This window comes from Pelophylax lessonae, assembly GCF_965119305.1.
Source record: "Pelophylax lessonae genome assembly, chromosome: 9".
Classification (NCBI taxonomy): Eukaryota; Metazoa; Chordata; class Amphibia; order Anura; family Ranidae; genus Pelophylax; species Pelophylax lessonae.
This window is the reverse complement of record NC_138776.1, coordinates 35,936,736-35,959,375: the sequence shown is the minus strand read 5'-3', so window position 1 is coordinate 35,959,375 and position 22,640 is coordinate 35,936,736. Positions and strand designations below refer to the sequence as shown.

At 45.8% G+C, this 22,640-nt stretch overlaps 1 protein-coding gene across 1 annotated transcript in view; it reads right to left on the bottom strand.

Moving 5' to 3' along the window:
• Positions 1–22,317, bottom strand: part of LOC309563050 (rap1 GTPase-activating protein 1-like) — a 183,085-nt gene extending 160,768 nt beyond the window's left edge. The window contains exons 1-4 of the mRNA XM_082267332.1: positions 22,221–22,317; positions 19,721–19,808; positions 7,438–7,473; positions 6,038–6,085 (exon numbers count right to left, since the gene is read on the bottom strand). Coding sequence (XP_082123458.1) covers positions 6,038–6,085; positions 7,438–7,473; positions 19,721–19,808; positions 22,221–22,279 — 231 coding nt within the window. The 5' untranslated portion in view covers positions 22,280–22,317. The remainder of the gene's footprint in view (positions 1–6,037; positions 6,086–7,437; positions 7,474–19,720; positions 19,809–22,220) is intronic.
• Between the last annotated feature and the right edge of the window lie 323 nt (positions 22,318–22,640).

Genomic DNA, 22,640 nt, shown 5'->3' with positions numbered 1-22,640 from the left:
CTGACACCAAGAGAAAAAAGGTGACAGGGAAGGGAGCTCCAGCACACAGTCTGTGATTTACAGCCTCAGCTCTGCTCTGGTTCATTAGATATAAACAAAGCATATCCCTCTATAGTGTGTACTTTTCTCAGTCCAGAGCACTAAGTGTCATTTCTATCTGCTGCTTCCTTCCTCTGCTAGTAGCATGAGTTACTTCTGACAGGTTTTCCTGACACCAAGAGAAAAAAGGTGACAGGGGAGGGAGCTCCAGCACACAGCCTGTGATTAACAGCCTCTGCTCTGTTCTGGTGTGCTGTGTGAAGGGCTGTGTGTCCCTACCCTCCAATCAGCTCTCAGCTCTCCTTACTGAGCTCTGCAGAGGATTGGCCAAAGCATGCACCTGACCTGTATGCTTTGGCCAATCACAGCACAATGTCCTGTCAGAGCCATAATTGGCCAAAGGCAAGGTGCCTTTGGCCAGTCATGGCTCAGGGGCTAAGTCCACGCCCCACACTATATAAGGCTGCTGCTTACATGGCAGCCGTGTATAGTGTGTTACAATAGAGATTAGGCAGGTAGTTAGTGGATAGTTTGTTCAGTCAGTTTAGTGCAGTCAGTGTATTGTACAGGCATACCCCATTTTTAAAATGTATAGATGTGATGTAGTCTTGGGTTCTCTCTCGGTACTCCCCAAATTTTGTGTCCCTGTCACTTATAGTTCGGGAGCAGTGCCATGCCAAGCTGACCAAGATTTCCCATAGACGTCAATGTTAAAGACAGGGAGCAGTACCATGCCAAGCTGACCAAGATTTCCTATAGACCTCAATGCTAAAGAAGGGGAGCAGTGCCATGTTCAGCTGTCCAATATTTCCAATAGATACAATTGGAAAGCTGAAAATTGGTCTAGGCAGGAAGGGGGTTAAAGTGCCCTGTGTTTAAATGGTTAAGGGAAACCCTATGACAGAATTAAAAAATAAAAATGGTGTGGGGTCCTCCCCAAAATCTATACCAGCCCTTATCCGAGCATGCAGCCTGGCAGGCCCCATTAAATGTACCCATATTGCTACACTTAGAGGCACCTCTGTTCTCTTTTATACTCTGTAGCTCTGCTGGATTTTGCTTCTATTCCCCTAGTAGAGGCGCCATTTGTGGATGGACATTTTATGGTTACACAACCAATCACATTGCTATAATCTTTTTATATGGACTATAAACTGAAGGACTTATGAATAAATGGCTGTGGAACGAATCATCTGAGTTTCCATTATTTCTCATGGGGAAATTTGCTTTGATATAAGAGCGCTTTGGATTACAAGCATGTTACAAGCGTTTCTTTATTCTGAGAATTTGTTAAAATTTTTCTGTACTGTAATTTGGGGATTCGAATATAGCCGAATAATGAAAAATTTGTCAGAATATTTATTCAGAACAAAAGGAATGGCACATGTCTACTCCTGGGACCCGCAGGAACCGCTGAGACCAGCCAGTGTTTTAAAGCACTGCTGGGACTGCTCTGGGATGAATATTTCTAATATCAGCCATGATTAACCACTTGCCGACCGCCGCACAACTATCTACGTCGGCGGTCAGCCCCTCACAGGCAAAGTGACGTAGGGCTACGTCACTAACTTGTGAGGGTCTAGGGAGCGAGCGCGCGCCGCCGGAGGCGCGCTCCCGCTCCCGCGTGGTCACAGACCCCCCCGCGCGTGTGACCAGCGGACCCGATGTCCGCCGGTCACTCTGCAATCAGCGGGGGAGAGGGAGAAAGTCAGGCGGCTAATGTAAACAAAGCCGCCTGTCATTCTCCCCTGTGTATGAAGGATGATCATACGGTTCTACTATGTAGAACCGTTGATCACTCTTCATACATCTGAAGCCACAGCCAATCACAGTAGAAAGCACGCCCCTAGGGACACACATAGCCCCTCCCTTTCAAAAAAAAGTTAACCCCTTCACTGCCAGTGTATTTTTACAGTAACAGTGCATATGTATAGCACTGATTACTGTAGAAATGTCACTGGTAACCCCAAAAGTGTCAAAAATGTCAGTCAAGGGTCCGATCTGTCCGCCGCAATGTCGCAGTACCGCAAAAAAAATAGAAGATCGCCGCCATTACGCGTTAAAAAAAAAAACAACAAAAATGACAAAAATCTTTCCCTTTGTTAGTAAACGCGATAACTTTTGCGCAAACCAATCAAAATATGCTTTTTGCGATTTATTTTACCAAACATAGGTAGCATAAAACAAATTGGCCGAAAATGTTAAAAAATTTAGATTTTTACATTTTTTTGGGGGGGAATTTCATATAAAAAAATGTGAAAAATATTGCTATTTTTGCAAAATTTACGCTATTTTTTTGTTTATAGCGCGTGATCAAAAAAATCGCACAGGTGATCAAATACCACCAAAAGAAAGCTCTGTTTGTGGGAAAAAAAGGATGCCAAATTCGTTTAGATACAGCGTCGCACGACCGCGCAATTGTCCGTTAAAGTCACGCAGTGCCGAATCGCAAAATACCCCCTGATCAGGAAGGGGGTAAAATCTTCCGGGGCTTAAGTGGTTAAAGCACTGCTGGGACTGCTCTGGGATGAATATTTCTAATATCAGCCATGATTAAGGCCCGATGGCCGAAACGTGTTGGCTTTTTAGTTGACTGTTGTTCATGGGCTACAATAAACAATGTTTTAGCCGATGTCCCTAGCACCAGCCTTTCTCCTTTTTTGTATGGATTACATGGGGGATTACAGAGACCTCACAGGCTGGGTGCTGTGTGATTGGGGCTCACCAGACATTGCATAGGAGGAAGTAGCTCGGATGCACCTGTTTCAATACTTCTAATATCCCTGTGCCGTTCAAAAAAGGAACTGGGGACTAAAGTGGTAAAAGTTTATTTTGTTAGTTTTTCCTGTTCAAATAGTTTTTATTGCGTTTTGTCATATAACAACATAACAGAAAGAAAGAAAAAAGGGAAGCAAGCAGGCAATATACAGAACAGTGCATATCAACTGAAGAAACTATTCCTTTAACAGCATTTAGCACGAATGAACACCAATAGTTTCACACATTATAAATTCAGACAAAGGACCAGGATTCTAACACCATAGCCCACCTAGTGGCATAACAGAGTATTGTTTTCAAATTATGCACTCACTGCGCTATCTAGGAAGAATACCATTGTTTCCAGGGATTCCACCATTCTAACTCTCTCTGATACCTCTCGTGGGAAGGGGCCATTAGTAATTCGAATGTTTTATGCGTTTGGGTAGTGCTTATTACCTCAAAGAGGGAAGGAGGCTGTGCGTCCTTCCAGCGTCTAGTAATATTGATTTTGGTGGCGAGTAGTATGTTGATCACAAGTTTGCGGAACACTAGCGGGATTTTGGTCAATTGACAGGTGGAACAGGGCAAAAGCTGGCGACAGCAATACGGGGATCTTAATAATTTTTGAGATCAGTGCGAACACCTCCTCCCATAACGTCAAGATGGGAGGGCATTTCCACATGATGTGCTTAAAGCGGAGTTCCGGGCACAGATGTCATTTTTTAATGAACATACCCCCGGGACAGTCAGGGCTAGCACATTCCACAATGGCTAGCCTCTGATCTGTCCCGGTTCGCACTTACCTTTTAGAAGAAATACTTACTTATAAAATTTCTTCCACAGCGTTTCCATCTCTGTTGTGGGCAGCTGAAGCCGGCGCGGTCCTCTTCTGTGTCTTCTTCCGCGTCTTCTTGTCCCAGAATGCGCCGCACTGGCCCCTCTCATCACTTCCGGCGCGACGCCGCATTCCTCCACAGCTTCTGGGCATGCCCAGAAACTGTTTAGCAGGGGAATGCGGCGTCGCCCGGAAATGACGAGCGGGGCCGGTGCCGTCGCATTGATTCCTGGGAGCTGTGACGTTCAGCTCCCAGGAATCATAGCGAGGCAGGAAGTGACGGGGTGAGCCGCGGCTCCGAGGGAGGAAGTACTCTGAGGTGAGTATCTTCGATCTTCAATTGCAAGGTAAGTAAACAAAAAAAAAAAAAAAACTACCCAATTCCTTTTCAGGTGAGGCATACCTAGCGGAGGGGCACAAAACAAAATCTCGTTTTTGTGCCCGGAACTCCGCTTTAAAGCGGAGTTCCAGCCTTTTCACTCACCTGTCCAACGGTCCAGCGATGCGGCCGCCCGAAGCCTCGATCCTCTTCCCTCTGGTCTCGGCGGCGCCGGCATCACTGCTGTGGGCACCCGGCTGTGACAGTTTGCGGCTTCACAGCCGGGTACCCACTGCGCATGCGCGAGTCGCGCTGCGCGTCTTGATTGGCCGGCAATCTTCTGGGACCTCTGACATGTCCCAGAAGATTGCAGGGAGGGAGGGGGAGAGGAGAACTTCCGTTCAGGGCGCCGTGGCGCTCCGAGCGGAAGTGGGAGCGGGTACCTGTCAAAACTAGGTACCCGCTCCCCCTCCAAAAAAATGACATGCCAAATGTTACATGTCAGGGGGTTAGAATACCTAAAGCGGAAGTTCCACTTTTGGGTGGAACTCCGCTTTAAGAGTACCTTGAGCTCCACAGCCTCTCCAACATGTGGACGGGGCTGTGGGAGCAAATTTTGCGATCACACAGGCTGTGAGATACCACCTTAGGGATAATTTAATGTGAAGTTCCCTCAGGGACGTGCTCAACGTGGCTTTGTTGCTGGATACCAATACTTTTTTCCATTGGGTCGGGGAGAAGGACCCCCCCAGTTCTTGTTCCCATTGCATAAAGGGGTGGTTTTTGACAAAATGCGTCCTTATTTTGTTAGTTTTTGATATAGTTGGGAAAGGTTTAATCCCCAGTCAAGTTGGGTCAAGGGAGATTCTTCTTCACTTTTCTGTCTCTAGATACAACAGAAAGTACAAATAAATCTCTCCAAAGGGAAGACGTCACTGAAATAAGGGCCCCCGTTAGAAGATGTTCCTCTATTTGTGTTCCATTATCTGCCTACAATTTTAATTTCTCACTTACTTTTTCATAGTAATAATGGTCTTCAGGACAATTAGAGAGGGTGAATCACCCTGTCAGGGACAAATATAACAATACAAACCTGACAGGGGTTTTATACTATGACGGGAGTCACTTTGGTTGGGGGCCCGTGGAATCCAGCTTACCTTTGAGAGGTTGGAAAATCCCTGTCTCAGCTCCCTAGGCCCCTCTTATGTGTAAGTCACCCTATGTCTATTAGGGACACAGGGTGACCAAGGAAATGATGGACAGCTACTTAATGGACACTGAGAATATGGTTTGGATTACATCAAATAGGACAGTAATATTTATCAACAATATACATGAAGGAATATATAAAGACTCGATTGTGCTGATTTACTCATCTATTGTCTACTCTGGGGATGTGTTTACACTTATAATAATGTGTATTGTACTTCAGGAGCTCGATGACAGCAAGTATGCTAGTTATTTAACTCAAGTTATTTAAATCACTGTCATCTGTTAGTTGCTGAGGGGAAAGGAGAATACTGTTTGATTGTTCCTTAGATATGTTAATTATATTTCTGTACACAATTTCATCAGCATTTGATAATGTAATCAGGCACCTGACCTGGTGGGGTAATTTGATCAGGAGGGGGATGTCTTCCTGTGTGGTATATATTGTGTTTAATGATAGGACACTTGCCTGTCCAGGGAGACAACGGTGTCTTCACCCGAGCCAATTTTTCAATCGGCTCTCGGGTGCTGCCTGGCAGTGAAGCCTTGTGGCTTCATAGCTGGTTCTCTACTGCGCATGCGCGAAGGGCACTGCTCTTTGTGAATGGCCCGGCTGCAGGGGAAGGAGGAGGGGGGCTGAGCTTCTAGCTGAGATCGCCACAGTGAGTTCAGCCCAAAGTGGGAGTAAGTATCCGTCAAAACCAGGATCCCCGGAAAAAGTTCCAAATGTGACAGCGGAGGGGGAGGGAGGCAAACAAACTGAGCTTCTCCTTTGGGTGGAGCTCCACTTAAATTGGAAAAAAATGGATTTGGATACACTTTATATGTCAATTATACTGTAGCTAACAGGAATAGTGTAAGAAGGAGTAACCAACCTTCATAGGGGAGGGGAGGACACAGCGCTGGTCTTCTAAGCGGGTGCACTGAAACAAAGCATATTAATGTTAAAGTGCAAACCTGATAACAACATACAAAAGAAAAAATACTTTAACGTTTACACCAACCTCTCTCAACTTAGGCTCTTCCAGAGGTTACTACAGGTTTCTTGAACAATGAGTGATTTCTGCCTCTCAGATAAGCAACCATAGTACCCAATCATGTTTTTAACACTATATTTTCAAAAGTATTGGGACGCCTGCCTTTACACACACATGAAATTTAATGGCATCCCAGTCTTAGTCTGTAGGGTTCAATATTGAGTTGGCCCACCCTTTGCAGGTATAACAGCTTCAACTCTTCTGGGAAGGCTGTCCACAAGGTTTAGGAGTGTGTTGGACGAGATAAGGCCTGGCTCGCAGTCTCCGCTCTAATTTATCCCAAAGGTGTTCTATCAGGTTGAGGTCAGGACTTTGTACAGGGCAGTCAAGTTCCTCCACCCCAAACTTGCTCATCCATGTCTTTATGGACCTTGCTTTCTGCACTGGTGTGTACCATTTGGTTCCATGTTGGAACCAGAAGGGGCAATCCCCAAACTGTTCCTGCAAAGTTGGGAGCATGAAATTGTCCAAAATGTCTTGGTATGCCTTAAGAGCTCCTTTCACTGGAACTAAGGGGCCAAACCCAATTCCTAAAAAACAACCCCACACCATAATCCCCCCTCCACCAAATGATTTGGACCAGTGCACAAAGACAGTTCCATAAAGACATGGACGAGTGAGTTTGGGGTGGAGGAACTGCACGGAGTCCTGACCTCAACTGGATAGGACACCTTTTGGATGAATTAGAGCGGAGACAGCGAGCCAGGCCTTCTCTCCAATATCAGTGCCTGACATCACAAATACGCATCTAGAAGAATGGTCAAACATTCCCATAGACACACTCCTAAACCTTGTGAACAGCCTTGCCAGAAGAATTTAAGCTGTTTAAGCTGCAAAGGGTGGGCCAACTCAATATTGAACCCTACGGACAAAGACTGGGATGCCATTAAAGTTCATGTGCGTGTAAAGGCAGGTGTCCCAATACTTTTGACAATATAGTGTATCTGTAAGGAGGCATTGTTCCCATTGACCACCAATGTAAAGAGCAATTATCCCATTGACCACTGGCGAAAGGAGCATTTTTCCTGCTGCTCACTAATGTAAGGGAAATTCTTCCCACTGATTACCAAGGTAAGGAGCATTCTTCTCATTGACCACCGATGTAAGGGTCATCTTACATCTTACATCCTCCATTCATCACTCACACATGGGGTAATAAATGGCACAATGATCTCATAAACCTGGCTTCAACTAACTTGTGTGTATTTCTATATGATATGTACAATATGGTCACTTACCTGCATTTTCTCAATCATTTCAAACAAGTCAGCAGGCTGGAAGAGAGCAGAGAAGTGGTGAGTATAGAAAGATGTCCAGCTGGGAGAATTAAAAAAAATATGAATTCATAAAGACCATTTCAGAGATCTGCTGTCAGGGATGGGAGTCCATACCCACTAGGAAAATGCTAACCAAGAATTTAGGGAGTGATCTGTGCTGTGTGGAGTGTGATAGCTGAAGATTGAATTAAATGACTACTACCTACTTAAGAAGCCACACAGTGACTTTGATTGCTAGGCTGTAGGAAGCCGGACCGTCTACACCAGGCATGTCCAACCTGCGGCCCGGGGGCCGCATGCGGCCCAGAGCCCCAGGCAATGCGGCCCACTGCCCCCTGACAATTTTTTTTTTTTTTTGATGGGGAAGAAGGAAGTCGGGTCGGGGGCACGTTCACAGCGGCTTCTAACTAACTGTAGGCAGAGGCTGCCTCGGAAGAGATCATCCTCTAGTTGTGTTAAATTAGTGCTGGGGGGGGGAGGCGACAGCGCGGGAAGGGGCGTGGCGGCGTTTTATTACTTATATACCTAAACTATAGTATATATTTTACATGCGGCCCGAGAAAATTTCTCTACACTCAATGTGGCCCAGAGAAGCCAAAAGGTTGGACACCCATGGTCTACACCCTAGCAACCAATGACACTGTGCAGACCAATCCTACAAAGCATACCATCATTTACATTGGAGATCCAAAGCATCCTCAGTTGCTAGGATGCAGGAAGCCCGTCTGTCTGCATTCTAGTAACCAATGACCCTGTTCGGCCTGGTACTACTTAGGGGTTGAACAGTTGTACTGGATGGGAGCTCTCTAGCTGACATGACCCTTTCCTCAGGTCCACTGGTGGAACAGGACACAGTGGAAACTAAGCTTAACATTAGTAACACCCACAAATTGGGCTTATATCAGGGGAGAAGCAGAAAAGCTTGAAAAAAAGTAGTAAAGGAGGGGGTTTCTTCACATTTTTAATAGCAGTTCACTGGAAAAGCTAATACAGGTGTTTAGATGTAAATGTATGGATCTTTATTTAATTTTTTTATTGCTATTGAGAGTTTTTTTTTTTTTTTATAAATGTAAAGTAGAACCCCAGCCTCACCTGCTTCCAACCTATCTACTTTTGGTGCTTGATGGAAAATAGTGCTGTTTTAAATTTTCTCTCCATCCCACTGTGTGCCACCAATCTTTTATTAAAAGGCATATTTCTCTATCTGTTCAAAGCCCAAATGCACTCTCAGTTAAGGGATACTCAAATACAACACTGGTGTGCAAAATCTTACATTTTGTTTTCTTTCAAAATCTGCCACAGCATGGATAGAACAGTACACTATATTATCAAAAGTATTGGGACGCCTGCCTTTACACGCACATGAAATTTAATGGCATCCCAGTCTTAGACCGTAGGGTTCAATATTGAGTTGGCCCACCCTTTGCAGCTATAACAGCTTCAACTCTTCTGGGAAGGCTGTCCACAAGGTTTAGGAGTGTGTCTATGGGAATGTTTGACCATTCTTCCAGAAGCGCATTTGTGAGGTCAGGCACTGATGAACGAGAAGATCTGGCTCGCAATCTCTGCTCTAATTCACCCCAAATGTGTTCTGTTAGGTTGAAATCAGATCAGTCAAGTTCCTCCACCCAAAACTCGCTCATCCATGTCTTTATGGACCTTGCTTTGTGCACTTGTCCAAATCATTTGGTGGAGTGGGGATTATGGTTGTTTTCCAGGGGTTGGGCTTGGCCCCTTAGTTCCAGTGAAGGGAACTCTTAAGGCGTCAGCATACCAAGGCATTTTGGACAATTTCATGCTCCCAACTTTGTGGGAACAGTTTGGGGATTGCCCCTTCCTGTTCCAGCATGACTGCACACCAGTGCACAAAGCAAGGTCCATAAAGACATGGATGAGCGAGTTTGGGGTGGAGGAACTTGACTGGCCTGCACAGAGTCCTGACCTCAACCTGATAGAACACCTTTGGGATGAATTAGAGCGGAGACTGCGAGCCAGGCCTTCTCATCCATATCAGTGCCTGACCTCACAAATGCGCTTCTGGAAGAATGGTCAAATATTTCCATAGACACACTCCTAAACCTTGTAGACAGCCTTTCCAGAAGAGTTGAAGCTGTTATGGCTGCAAAGATTGGGCCAATTCAATATTGAACCCTACGGACAAAGACTGGGATGCCATTAAAGTTCATGTGCGTGTAAAGGCAGGTGTCCCAATACTTTTGGCAATATAGTGTATATTGCATTTGTGCGCCCCCAAAATTAACTTTAGTGTAATCCCTTTTGAAAATTTGTGTTTAATAATCTAATGTTCAAATATTGTCCAACATAAAAAATTGGAACCACCACTATTTTGTCCTCCACTGTCTTTACGTTAAAAAAACATATGGTTTGGGGGTTTAAACTAATCTTCGGGCCTAAAATGATTTTTTATACATGTCTGCAAAAAAAAAAAGAGGCAAAAACGTTTCTGGCAGCAAAAGGGGGTTAGACGATCTTTTGTTTAGATGCAAATCGAACAAACATTTTTTTTTTTTTTATGTAGAAATACATTGTCCTAATGTTTTTCCTCTATGAAAGAAATTATAATTTTAGGACACATCTTCATGAACTATCAACTCAATGTGAATTTTTCTCTGGATTAGAACGGTTTTAGATTTTAGTTGTATGTATTTAAAACTGTTGCATTACTACCTCTGGCCACAAGATGGGGTAATTCACAAAATAATCTGCAGCCTATATTAGATAAAAGTGTATCAGATCTTATAGCCCTTAACCACTTGTCGACCGCCGTACGACTATATACTGTGGCAGTCAGCCCCCTACAGGCAAAGCGATGTACCGATACATCGCTCGCCCACGAGCCTGTCATTTTTACAGTAACAGTGCATATTTATAACACTATTATTGTAGTAATGTCACTGGTACCCCCAAAAGGGTCAAAAATGTCAGTCAGGGGTCCGATCTGTCCTCCGCAATGTCGCAGTCCCGCAAAATAAATCGCAGATCGCCGCCATCACTAGTTAAAAAAAAAAAACAATAAAAATTACATAAATCTTTCCCTTAGTTAGGAAACACAATAACTTTTGCGCAAACCAATCAAAATACGCTTATTACGATTTTTTTTACCAAAAATATGTAGTAGAAAACAAATTGGCCTTAAAATGTTAAAACATTTTCATTTTTATATCTTTTTTGAGAATTTCATATAAAAAAATGTGAAAAATATTATTTTTTTTAAATTGTCGCTCTTTTTTTGTTTATAGCGCAAAAAATAAAAATTGCACAGGTGATCAAATACCACCAAAAGAAAGCTCTATTTGTGGGAAAAAAAGGACATCAATTTCATTTGGGTACAGCATGGCACGACCGTGCAATTGTCCGTTAAAGTCACGCAGTGCCGAATCACAAAATAGGGCCTGGTCTTTGAGCAGCCAAATTCTTCGGGGCTTAAGTGGTTCAAGCAAACCTGTCAGAGAAACATGGAAAACTACCATGATTGGAACCCTCCTGACATTGCTAGTTGCCTCGCTAGTTGCCTCGCTGTTGTACCAACCTATTTTTTCTTCAATATTTTGAGTAACTAACCCAGAATGCTGTTATAAAACGCAGGGACACCTACAGGATTAAAATTCAAATAAAAAATGTACTCAGTAGTAGACAGGTGACTTTTAAAACCAAACAGGGGTTCTAAGTCTTCCCTACGCTATTAATAACGGAAAATAAAGTTAGGACTTGAACACTCGAGCACTAGTCTGTAATACCCCTTTATTACCAGGACATTGTTCAGTTTTCAGTGCTGTGATAGTTCAACACTGTACCCAAAATGAATGTTATACCACTGCTTGAGGCACAGAAAATTAATTTTATAGAATTTAATAAACACTGGGTTTTTATTTCTAATTTATTATGGAAAAAAGACCAAAATTAGTTTCCCTTATTTTCTGTTATAAAACATACACTGTATTACTTAGCACTGTCCCCGTAGGGCTTTCTGTATGATGACTTGTTGGAAGAAAGGAGAGAGCGGCGCCAGCTTAGTATAGTACAAGTTTATTTAACACTGTTAAAATTGGTGACTCACTGTCCGAGGTTGGGTGAGACCGGTACACAAAGACTGTTAGGGTCATCCATCTTCCTCTTCCAGGATAGTGGTCATAGGAGAAGGTGGTGAGGTTTCAGAGGTATAGCCGAGCCGCTGTGGGGCTGCTAGTTGTCACTGGCCGCGGCAGAGCATGCACAACAGGGCTCCGGCTGCCGACTTCTGATCCCTGATGACCTCACTTCCTGGCAGGAGAAAAATAGGGGTTGCACGCGTTCGGAGCATCCGTGCTCCTTCGTCAGGCACCTGACGAAGGAGCACGGATGCTCCGAACGCGTGCAACCCCTATTTTTCTCCTGCCAGGAAGTGAGGTCATCAGGGATCAGAAGTCGGCAGCCGGAGCCCTGTTGTGCATGCTCTGCCGCGGCCAGTGACAACTAGCAGCCCCACAGCGGCTCGGCTATACCTCTGGAACCTCACCACCTTCTCCTATGACCACTATCCTGGAAGAGGAAGATGGATGACCCTAACAGTTTTTGTGTACCGGTCTCACCCAACCTCGGACAGTGAGTCACCAATTTTAACAGTGTTAAATAAACTTGTACTATACTAAGCTGGCGCCGCTCTCTCCTTTCTTGCATCTCTCAGGGCTTCTCCACGCTTCAGCCGGCTGCCGCAGACTATAGCTTCCCTACAGTACCAAACTTTGTCCCCCCCCCCCACGCAGCCCCATAACCCCCCCCTCTCCCATCCACCCATATTCCTTGTACCATCTTGGGATATTAGAAGAGCGCCATGACACCCCCCACTTTCATGATGACTTGTTGGGTCTCCTCGGATTACCAGCACACAGTCACTTAGGGTACAGTTCACACATCCATCCTTACTCCCTATGGCTCATTGCTCAATAAACAGTCCAGGGGTATTGGTTTTTAGTATTTATTGTGGACCTTGGATGGGAGAGGGGAATAGTGGGATACTCCAACTGGAACTATTTACATTGGATAAGGACAACTCGATAAGTTATCCAATAATTTACATTGGATAAGGACAGCTTGGGCAGAGGCAGAGTGGTGTCACCCTCCCCCCTGGTGGACACCCTGGTGCAGTCCGCCCCCTCCCCCGCACCCCCCTTGTGACGCCCCTGCTGCCACATGTATGGAAAGGGTTAAGTCTCCTTGCTCTTTCTCTCCAGCAATAGACTTGATGAACTATATTCTCTTCAGGACACTCACACTAGCATCCCCTTTACTGACACCCGTCCACTGACTCTTCTAGCTGTAGGGGTGGCCCCCCTCAGGTCAGGCCCCTTGACACAGATCTGTACTCACTGTACTGCAGCATCAGATCTTTCAGTGTCTCCCCTCTCAGTCAGCTCCACCGGACCTCTGGGTCCAGTTCCTCTCTAGCCCTTTAGGCCCTCAGGTCAGCTACCTGAGGCCCCATGGCACCTCTACAGAGAAGGGTCAGCCGCCTCCTCCCTCCGGGACTCCGCTATGCAGCTATAAGACCCCGAGCACATGTGCTCCTGGCTTTTATACAGTATCCCAGCATGCACCGATGCACTTTCCTCTGGCAGTAACCAAGGCTGTATTAAACACCTGTGCACCCATTTATCAGGTTTCCTCCCACTGTCCAATATGCCTCCCTATTGGACCAGTGTGAAACACTCTGCAGACTTAGCTGGAACCTCTTGGTATATATGATGCGGCTATCCCAGGGGGCCCCAGGAACAAGGCACATGTCATTCTCACCTAGACTGGGTGGACTGGGAATTTCCATAAAAAGGTATATAAAGGAAAAAAAAAAAAAGCTGTTTTTCTTTGCACTAAGGTGTAGGAGGGGATATTTTCTGCTTGAAGGTTCACTTTGAGAGGTGATTTGGGAAGCAGGTGGGAAATATGGTTGTTTTGTTTGTCCCAATCCAGAGCCCTGAGTGTCATTTCTGTCTCCTGCCTCCTTTCTCTGCTATCTGCATGAGTCACTTCTGACAGGTTTTCCTGCCACCAAGGGAAAAAAGGTGACAGGGGAGGGACCTTAAGCACACAGCCTGTGATTGACAGTCTCAGCTTTGTTCCTGTGTGAAGGTGGGTGTGTCCTTTCCCTCCAATCAGCTCTCAGAGCTCCCATCACAGAGCTCTGCAGAGTGTAATCTATTTTCTAAAAGCGCAGACAAGCTGTATAAATTCTGAACTAAGAATGGCTGTAGAGAAGAGAAGACTGCAGATAAACAGGTACAACCTATAATGGAGGATTGGTTTCATCTCTGTGTATCACCTGAGGCCAGACACTTCCTTGGGCGTATGTAAGGGTTTACAACCACTTTAAAATACAGATTACATTGATGGGCATACAAAATGTTAAACTTTACAACCATAAGGGCCAATTCACACCAGAACATGTTGCGGAAAACCCTTCTTCCATGCACCACGTTCAAAATACACTGCAGTTGCGATATGCAGCCGGTATCAACGATAACTTAACTGCTTTACGACCACCTGCCACAGATATACTGCGGTAGGCAGCCGCTCCCAGGTGAATTGCCGTACATGTATGGCGCTTGCTCTCGGGAGTCTAGGGGGCGAGCTCTCGCCGCTGGGGCGCGCTCCGGGACTCTAATTGCCGCTTGACACCCGCGATCGCTCCCTGCTGAGAGAGAAGAACGGTCGGCTGTGGTAACCACAGCCGACCGTTCTTCTCTCTGGAATGATCACAGAGCTCCTGTGATCCTTCTATATAGGATCACAGGTCTCTATGATCATTTCACAAGCCACGCCCCCCCCACAGTTAGAAACACGCCCCTAGGCTCACATTTAACCCTTGATCACCCACAGTGTTAACCCCTTCCCTGCCAGTGTCATTATTACAGTAACAGTGTATATTTTTAGCACTGATTACTGTAGTTATGTCACTGGTCCCCTCAAAAGTGTCAAAAATGTCAGTTAGTGGTCCGATCTGTCCAGTGGTGTAGCTTGGGTTGTCAGCACCCGGGGCAAGGCAAGTAATTTGCGCCCCCTAACCCGACTTTGAGGTTACAAAAGTGGGAAAGGGGCCTTCAGTAATCAAGGTATAGTGTGCCCCCTTTCAATGCATAGAGATCATCATACCCCCTTTCAATGCAGAATGACCAGCGTGCCCCCTTTCAATGCAGAATGACCAGCGTGCCCCCTTTCAATTCAGAGAGACCAGTGTGCCCCCTTTCAATGCAGAGAGACCAGCGTGCCCCCTTTCAATGCAGAATGACCAGTGTGCCCCCTTTCAGTGCAGAGAGACCAGTGTTCTCCCTTTAAATGCAGAATGACCACCAGCATGCCCCCTTTCAATGCAGAATGACCACCAGCGTGCCCCCTTTTAATGCAGAATGACCAGCGTGCCCCCTTTCAATGCAGAATGACCAGCATGCCCCCTTTCAATGCAGAATGACCAGCATGCCCCCTTTCAATGCAGAGAGACCAGCGTGCCCCCTTTCAATGCAGAATGACTAGCGTGCCCCCTTTCAATGCAGAGAGACCAGCATTCCCCCTTTCAATGCAGAATGACCAGCGTGCCCCCTTTCAATGCAGAGAGACCAGCGTGCCCCTTTTCAATGCAGAATGACCAGCGTTCCCCCTTTCAATGCAGAATGACCAGCGTGCCCCCTTTCAATGCTGAGAGACCAGCATGCCCCCTTTCAATGCAGAGAGACCAGCGTGCCCCCTTTCAATGCTGAGAGACCAGCGTGCCCCCTTTCAATGCAGAGAGACCAGCGTTCCCCCTTTCACTGCAGAATGACCAGCGTGCCCCCTTTCAATGCTGAGAGACCAGCGTGCCCCATTTCAATGAAGAATGACCAGCGTGCCCCCTTACAATGCAGAATGACCACAGTGCCCCCATTCAATGCAGAGAGACCAGTGTGCCCCCTTTCAATGCAGAATGACCAGCGTGCCCCCTTTCAATGCAGAATGACCAGCGTGCCCCCTTTCAATGCAGAATGACCAGCATGCCCCCCTTCAAGACGGAGAGATCATCGTGCCCCCTTTCAAAGCAGAATGACCAGCGTGCTCCCTTTCTATGCAGAATGACCAGCGTGCCCCCTTTCAATGCAGAATGACCAGCGTGCCCCCTTCAATGCAGAGAGATCATTGTGCCCCCTTTCAATGCAGAGATACCAGTGTGCCCCATTCAATGCAGAGTGACCAGCGTGCTGTGCCCCCCTTCAAAGAGAGATCATAGTGCCCCCTTTCAATGCAGAGTGACCAGCGTGCCCCCTTCAATGCAGAGAGACTTGCCTGCAGTGGCGGCTTCTCCTCAGTTCCCCGCATCTCCTCGAGTCCTCCCGCCTCCTCCTCGGCCAATGGCATGCGTTCGCCTTTTCGGCCAATAAGGAGAAGGATCCGTGTGACAATAGCGAATTTTAATTCGCTATTGTCACACAATGGGTGGGCTTGGGGCGCACTGCTCTGCGCCCCGGGTCCACCCTTTTTTGAAGCCTATTAGAGCCTGTGGCTCTAATCAGGTGATTAAAAAAAAAACACTCTGTGACAGCGCCAGGTTGCTGACTCACTCGCTGCTAAACTGACTGAGCAGTGAGGCGAGACGGCATAGGCGGGGCTAGGCTTGCAACGGCACCCCACCCTACACCAATGGACAGGTGAGGCACAGTCAAGCCCCGACCCACCATTTTCAGCCATAGGGCGGCCGCGCTGGATATCTCCCAGCCTAAAGATGGAGGCAGCCGCAGACAGTGTGTGAACTGTGTATGTCAGAGTCAGACAGACGGAGTGACACTGCAGATGAGCCCCCCCAGATGTTGCGCCCGGTGCGGTCGGCCCCCCCTGCACCCCCCACGCTATGCCACTGGATCTGTTCACCACAATGTCGCAGTCCTGCAAAAAAATCGCAGATTGCCGCCATTACTAGTAAAAAAATAAAAACAATAAAAATTACATAAATCTTTCCCGTAGTTTGTAGGCGCAATAACTTTTGCGCAACCAAATCAAAATACACTTATTGGGATTTTTTTTTTTTTTTTTTACCAAAAATATGTAGCAGAAAACAAATTGGCTTAAAATGTTAAAAAATTTTGATTTTTAATTTTTTTTTGGGGGGGGGGGGGGAATGTTATATAGCAGAATGTGAAAAATATTGTTTTTTTTTTCAGAATTGTCGCTCTTTTTTTGTTTATAGCGCAAAAAATGAAAATTGCGCAGGTGATCAAATACCACCAAAAGAAAGCTCTATTTGTGGGAAAAAAAGGACATTAATTTTATTTGGGTACAGTCACATGACCGCACAATTGTCAGTTAACCTAACACAGTGCCGAATTGCAAAATAGGGCCTGGTCATTAAGGGGGCAAATCCTTCCGGGGCTGAAGTGGTTAAAATACAGATTACGTTGATGGACATTCGACGCTCTAAACTTTGTAACCATAATGGCCAGTTACATCAGAACATGTTGCGGAAAACCCTTGTTCCATGCACCACGTTCATAGTTGTCAACATTTGAAAAAAATTTCCAGGGACACTTTACAGCACAGCTATCAATTACTTACCACACCCACTTCCCTAAAGCTCCGCCCACTCTGCATAATTAATCTCCGCCTACTTATCATCAGATTATAGGGTCTACTCAATATAGAGAGAATTACAGGAACTTAAAAATTTAAGGCCAAAGTAGCAGAGCTGGAATAATTCTCCTATTCAGCTGCACTACTTCTGCGTAACATTTACGGGCTCTTCCAGGGACGATGTAAATTACCCGGGACAGGCTCCTATTTGCTGGGACTGTCCCAGCAAAAACGGGACAGTTGGCAAGCATGCATGTTCAAAATGCACTGCAGCGGGTGTCAACGATAACTTAATGACACCCCAAACGGAGGTCGCAGTACAGTAGTACCATGCAATCTGGTTGCTGTGCATGCACTACTTTTGCTATGGTCCCGTGCCATATTAGCCCATTAAAATGAATGGACTGAAATCGCACCGCACCCGGATCGCATGTATATCGCACAGGAACACACAGAGCGTTTGTGTGCCATTCATGGTGCTAACCGGCCCTAAAATTGTGTTTATTGACAACTTTTTTGCCCAGAACAGAACTAATTTTTTTCAGGCTCTCCCAATATGATTGTGAAGTCAAAGACACAATACGGCATTGCGTGCCAAATCTGAAACAAGGAAGAGGCTCGGAATAATTATCACACACCTTTGTTATCTATAGCTTGAGGGATAAATCACACACAAATACAGAAGGGGAATTCAAAAAGACGTGGAAAGTGTGGGAACACATACCAGAGGAGGGGAATTTACCTTCCAGGAAAGCCCCCAGATACAATAACAGCGTCCTATACATTTGTCATTTGATATCCCCATCTGAACCATAAGTCGCATTTAACCACTTAAGCCCCTTTCACACTTGTGCAACTTAACCACTTAAGCCCCGGAAGATTTTACCCCCTTCCTGACCAGGGCCTATTTTGCGATTCGGCACTGCGTGATTTCAACGGACAATTGCGCGGTCGTGCGACGCTGTACCTAAACTAATTTGGCGTCCTTTTTTTCCCACAAACAGAGCTTTCTTTTGGTGGTATATTTGATCACCTGTGCGATTTTTTGATCATGCGCTATAAACAAAAAAAGAGCGTCAATTTTGCAAAAATAACAATATTTTTCACATTTTTTTATATGAAATTCCCCAAAAAAAATGTAAAAATCAAAATTTTTTAACATTTTAGGCCAATTTTTTTTTACCATATGTTTGGTAAAAAAAAATCGCAATAAGTGTATTTTGATTGGTTTGCGCAAAAGTTATTGCGTTTACTAACAAAGGGAAAGATTTTTGTAATTTTTTTTGTTTTTTTTTGTTTAACGAGTAATGGCGGCGATCTGCGATTTTTTTTGCAGGACTGCGACATTGGGGCGGGCAGATCGGACCCTTGACTGACATTTTTGACACTTTTGGGGGTACCAGTGACATTACTACAGTAATCAGTGCTATACATATGCATTGTTACTGTAAAAATGTCACTGGCAGTGAAGGGGTTAATTTTTTTTTGAGAGGGAGGGGTGGTGTGTGTCCTTAGGGGCGTGCTTCTAACTGTGATTGGCTGTGGCTTGAGGTGTAAGAACAGAGATCAACGGTCCTACATAGTAGAACCGTTTGATCACCATTCTTACACAGGGGAGAGTGACAGGCGGCTTTGTTTACATTAGCCGCCTGCCTTTCTCCCGCTGTCACGGACGATCGCGAGTGCCCGGCGGACATCGGGTCCGCCGGGCACACGCACGGGGGGGGCCTGTGACCGCGCGGGAGCGTGCATCCGGCGGCGCGCGCTCACTCCCAAAACCCTTACAGGCTAGCGACGCAGCCCTACGCCGCTTTGCCTGTGAGGGGCTGACTGCCAACGTAAATAGTCGTGCAGCAGTCGGCAAGTGGTTAAAAGTCGTGTGATTTTACAGCAAATTTGTTGCCGCGATTTTGCCGTGATTTTGTTGCTGCGATTTTAACTGGACTTGATGCAATGCCTATGTCTTTGGACCTCAAAACGCATTAAAATCGGCCAAAAGTAGTGCAGGGACTACTATGAAGTCGTTGCGACTTGAAGTCGTACAGATATGAACGTTACTCGTTGGAAATCATGGATTATGACTTGTCATGCGACTTTGCAGTTCCAAATGGCAGGACAAGTCGCACAAGTGTGAAAGGGGCCTTAACATCCATAACATTTACCCCTCTTCATGACCAGGCATTATTATTTTGGTACAGTGTCGCATGACTGCACAATTGTCAGTTAAAGTAATGCAGTGCCAAATTGCAAAAACCATTGCGCCCGGGCAGCCCTGGGCGCAATGGTTTACTGTAGGGATGGGAACGCCTTTCTTCTGCTACAAGGCTGACAGGAGTAGTGACAGAGGCAGTGATTTTGACAAGCAAGTGACTATTGGATGTAGAATCCCCTAACCTTGCACATCATGGAGGGGGGGGGGGGGGGGAAGCAGTTTGGCATCTTAGCCCTGGGAGCTGGATGACCTTGTCCTGGCACTGCCAACAAGACTTTCCTGATGACCCTGATGAAGGACAGGTGTAGGACTTAACAGATCCATACATACAGACCAATATGCTGGTCATACCAAGGGGGATCCTTTAGCACGATTACCACTTTCATTTAACTTTTAATTGTAAGTTTATTAAATGGTTTAAAGAATAACTGTGATAGGACATTCTCTGACCTTGCTGCGGGAGGCAGGAGGATGGGACATCTCCTCCGCTGGTTTGGTAGGTGGGTCCACAATATACGGCTCTGTCTCCTCTGGCTTCCTGCAAGCAGGAATAAAGTGCAAGAAATGAAAGCCTATATTTATTGAATGGATTATATGGAAGGGAAGGGAAGGAAAGAGAAGGGAAGGGAAGGGAAGAGAAGAGAAGAGAAGAGAAGAGAAGAGAAGAGAAGAGAAGAGAAGAGAAGAGAAGAGAAGAGAAGAGAAGAGAAGAGAAGAGAAGAGAAGAGAAGAGAAGAGAAGAGAAGAGAAGAGAAGAGAAGAGAAGGGAAGGGAAGGGAAGGGAAGGGAAGGGAAGGGAAGGGAAGGGAAGAGAAGGGAAGAGAAGGGAAAAGAAGGGAAGAGAAGAGAAGGGGAGAGAAGAGAATAGAAGAGAAGAGAAGAGAAGAGAAGAGAAGAGAAGAGAAGAGAAGAGAAGAGAAGAGAAAAGAAGAGAAGAGAAGAGAAGGGAAGGAAAGGGAAGAGAAGAGAAGGAAAGGGAAGGGGAAATGGAAAAAAAGAAGGGAAGGAAGAGGAAGGGCAAATGGAGAAGTTGAGGGGGTGGGGGAGAGGAGAAAAAAACAGAACGGAAAGAAGAGGAGGTGAGTGAAGAGGAAAGTAGGAGAAGAGAAGGGAAGACGGTAACAGATAAAATGAAGGGGAGAGTGAGGCGAGGAAAGGAGACTAAAGAGGAAGGGAAGAGGAGAGGGCAAACAGAAAAAAAGAAGAGGGAGAAGAGCAAGGGAAAGGAAGGAATATGTGGGTGAGAGGAAAAAAACAGTCAGGAAAGAAAAAAAAAAAGCAAAGGAGATAAGGTTAGTGAAGAGGAAAGTAGGAGAGGAGAAGAAGGGAATGGAGAGGATGAGGTCAGGGAAAGGAATAGAAAGGAGGAGGTAACAGAATGGAGAATAGGAGCGGAGGGAAGGGAATGGAGAGTAGTGGGGGAGGGAAGAGGAAAGAAAGGGGACAGAAGATAGGAAAAGGGGCAGGGTTGAGAAAAAAGGGTGGGGGAGGGGAGAAGAGGTGGAGGGAAGGGAGGAAGGAGATGAGAAGAAGGAAATGGAGAAAATGAGGGCAGGGAAAGGAATGGAGAGGAGGAAGGGAGGGAAGGGAATGGAGAGGAGTTGGGGAGGGAAGAGCAAAGAAAGGGGACAGAAGATAGGAAAATGGGTAGGGCTGAGAAAAAAGGGTGGGGGAGGGGAGAGGAGAGAAGAGGAGGAGGGAAGGGAGAAAGGGAGAGGAGAAGAGAGGAGGGAAGGAAAGAAAGTATGAGTAAGAAGGAAAAACAGGTAAGAAGGAGGACAGGATAGTAGAGGGGAGGGCAAAGTGCAAAATGAAGTGGAAGGAAAAGAAAAGAGGAGAGGAGAGTAGAGGAGAGGAGAAGAGAGGAGGAGAAAAGCAGACAGGAATGAAAAAAAAAAAGGATAGGAGAAGAAGAAGAGGAGAAGAGAGGAGAGGAGGAGGAGAGGCAAGGGAAGGTGAGTGAGAAGGAAGAGAAGAGAAAAAAAGTTATGGGGCAGGAAAGGGAAGAGTAGAGGAGGAAAGAGGTAAGGAGAAAAGGGAGGTGTAAAAAAAGAGGCGGAAAAAAGGTGGGGGTAAGAAGAGAGGAGAGTAGAGGGAAAGGAAGAGAAGAGAGTAGTAGATACAACAAGAAACAGATAAGAGGGAGGGGAAGAAGGGAGAGGAAAGGGGAAGAGAAGAGGAAAGGGGAATGGGAAGAAAAGGAGATAAGAGGAATGGAAGAAGAGGAAGCAGAGAGGAGGGGAGGCAGGGAGAAGAGAGGAAGGGAGAGGAAAATGGAAAGGAGGGAAGAAGAAGGATGGTAGAGAGCACAGGAAAAGGTAGGAGTAGAGAGAGGAAAGGAGGGGAGCGGACAACAAAGGTGGGAGGAGGAGAAAATAGGAGGGGGGGGGGGGAGAAGAGTGAACAAAGAAAAGAAAAAAGGACAAGAGAGATGGGCAAAAGGTAAAAAGAGATGGGAAAGGAAAAAAGCAATGAAGGGCAAAGAAAAAAGAGGAGAGGCAAAAGCAAAGGAAAGTGAAAGGTATGAAATGGAGAGGAGAAGAGAAGGATATAACTAGTTTCATTTGGTAGGGTAAATATTTTTGCAAAAGATAAAGAAGCTCTGCAAAAAAAGATGAGAAAAGGAGTCGCTAAAATTTGAGAAACATCTCTTGGACTGGTAAACCTTTCTTCTAGCACAGGACTTTTTCTTTCTTCTAGCAATTTCCAAACCAAAGCATAACAGTGCTGTTCACTCAACCAAAGTGCAAATAGAATGCTATTAAATACCAAAATGATGTCGTATGGAAGACAGAAATTATTATTTATTAAAAATAAATTTGGGTTTAAGTCTCCTCCAAGGCCTAGTAGCCATGATGATTAAAATAAAAAACCCAAAAAGTGAAAATCAGAATTGGGGTTGGAAACAAAATTCCTAGCCTTTTGTATCAAATGATTGGTAAGTACTTACCCTCCATATGCACCAAATGTGAAGCTTCGTTTGCGGGAGAACATCTGAAATCGTTCCATATGAACCGTCTATCCCGTGTCCTGGAAGCTCTGAAGTTCACATGGATCTGAGCAGGAAGGGGGAACTGGAGTTATTGAGAGGCCACCTGCATGGCAGAGGCTGCGAAAGTCTCAGCCTGTCTAATGAATGTCAAAGACAAGACATAAAAGGGACATTAAAATGTCATCGAGACAATCAGTGAGTGTCCCCTATGGAGAGTGCAGGCCCCCCTCACAGAGACAGACAAGGTTCTGTCTTATGGGCCTTCTCCTCTGCGCTCCCGTCAATCTCTTCATCTCTCTCCTCTTCATTGTCTCTTTCTGTCCTCCAAACTGTCAAACGTTATGGGACCCCCTGCTGCTGATTCCTCCTGTGGGGACG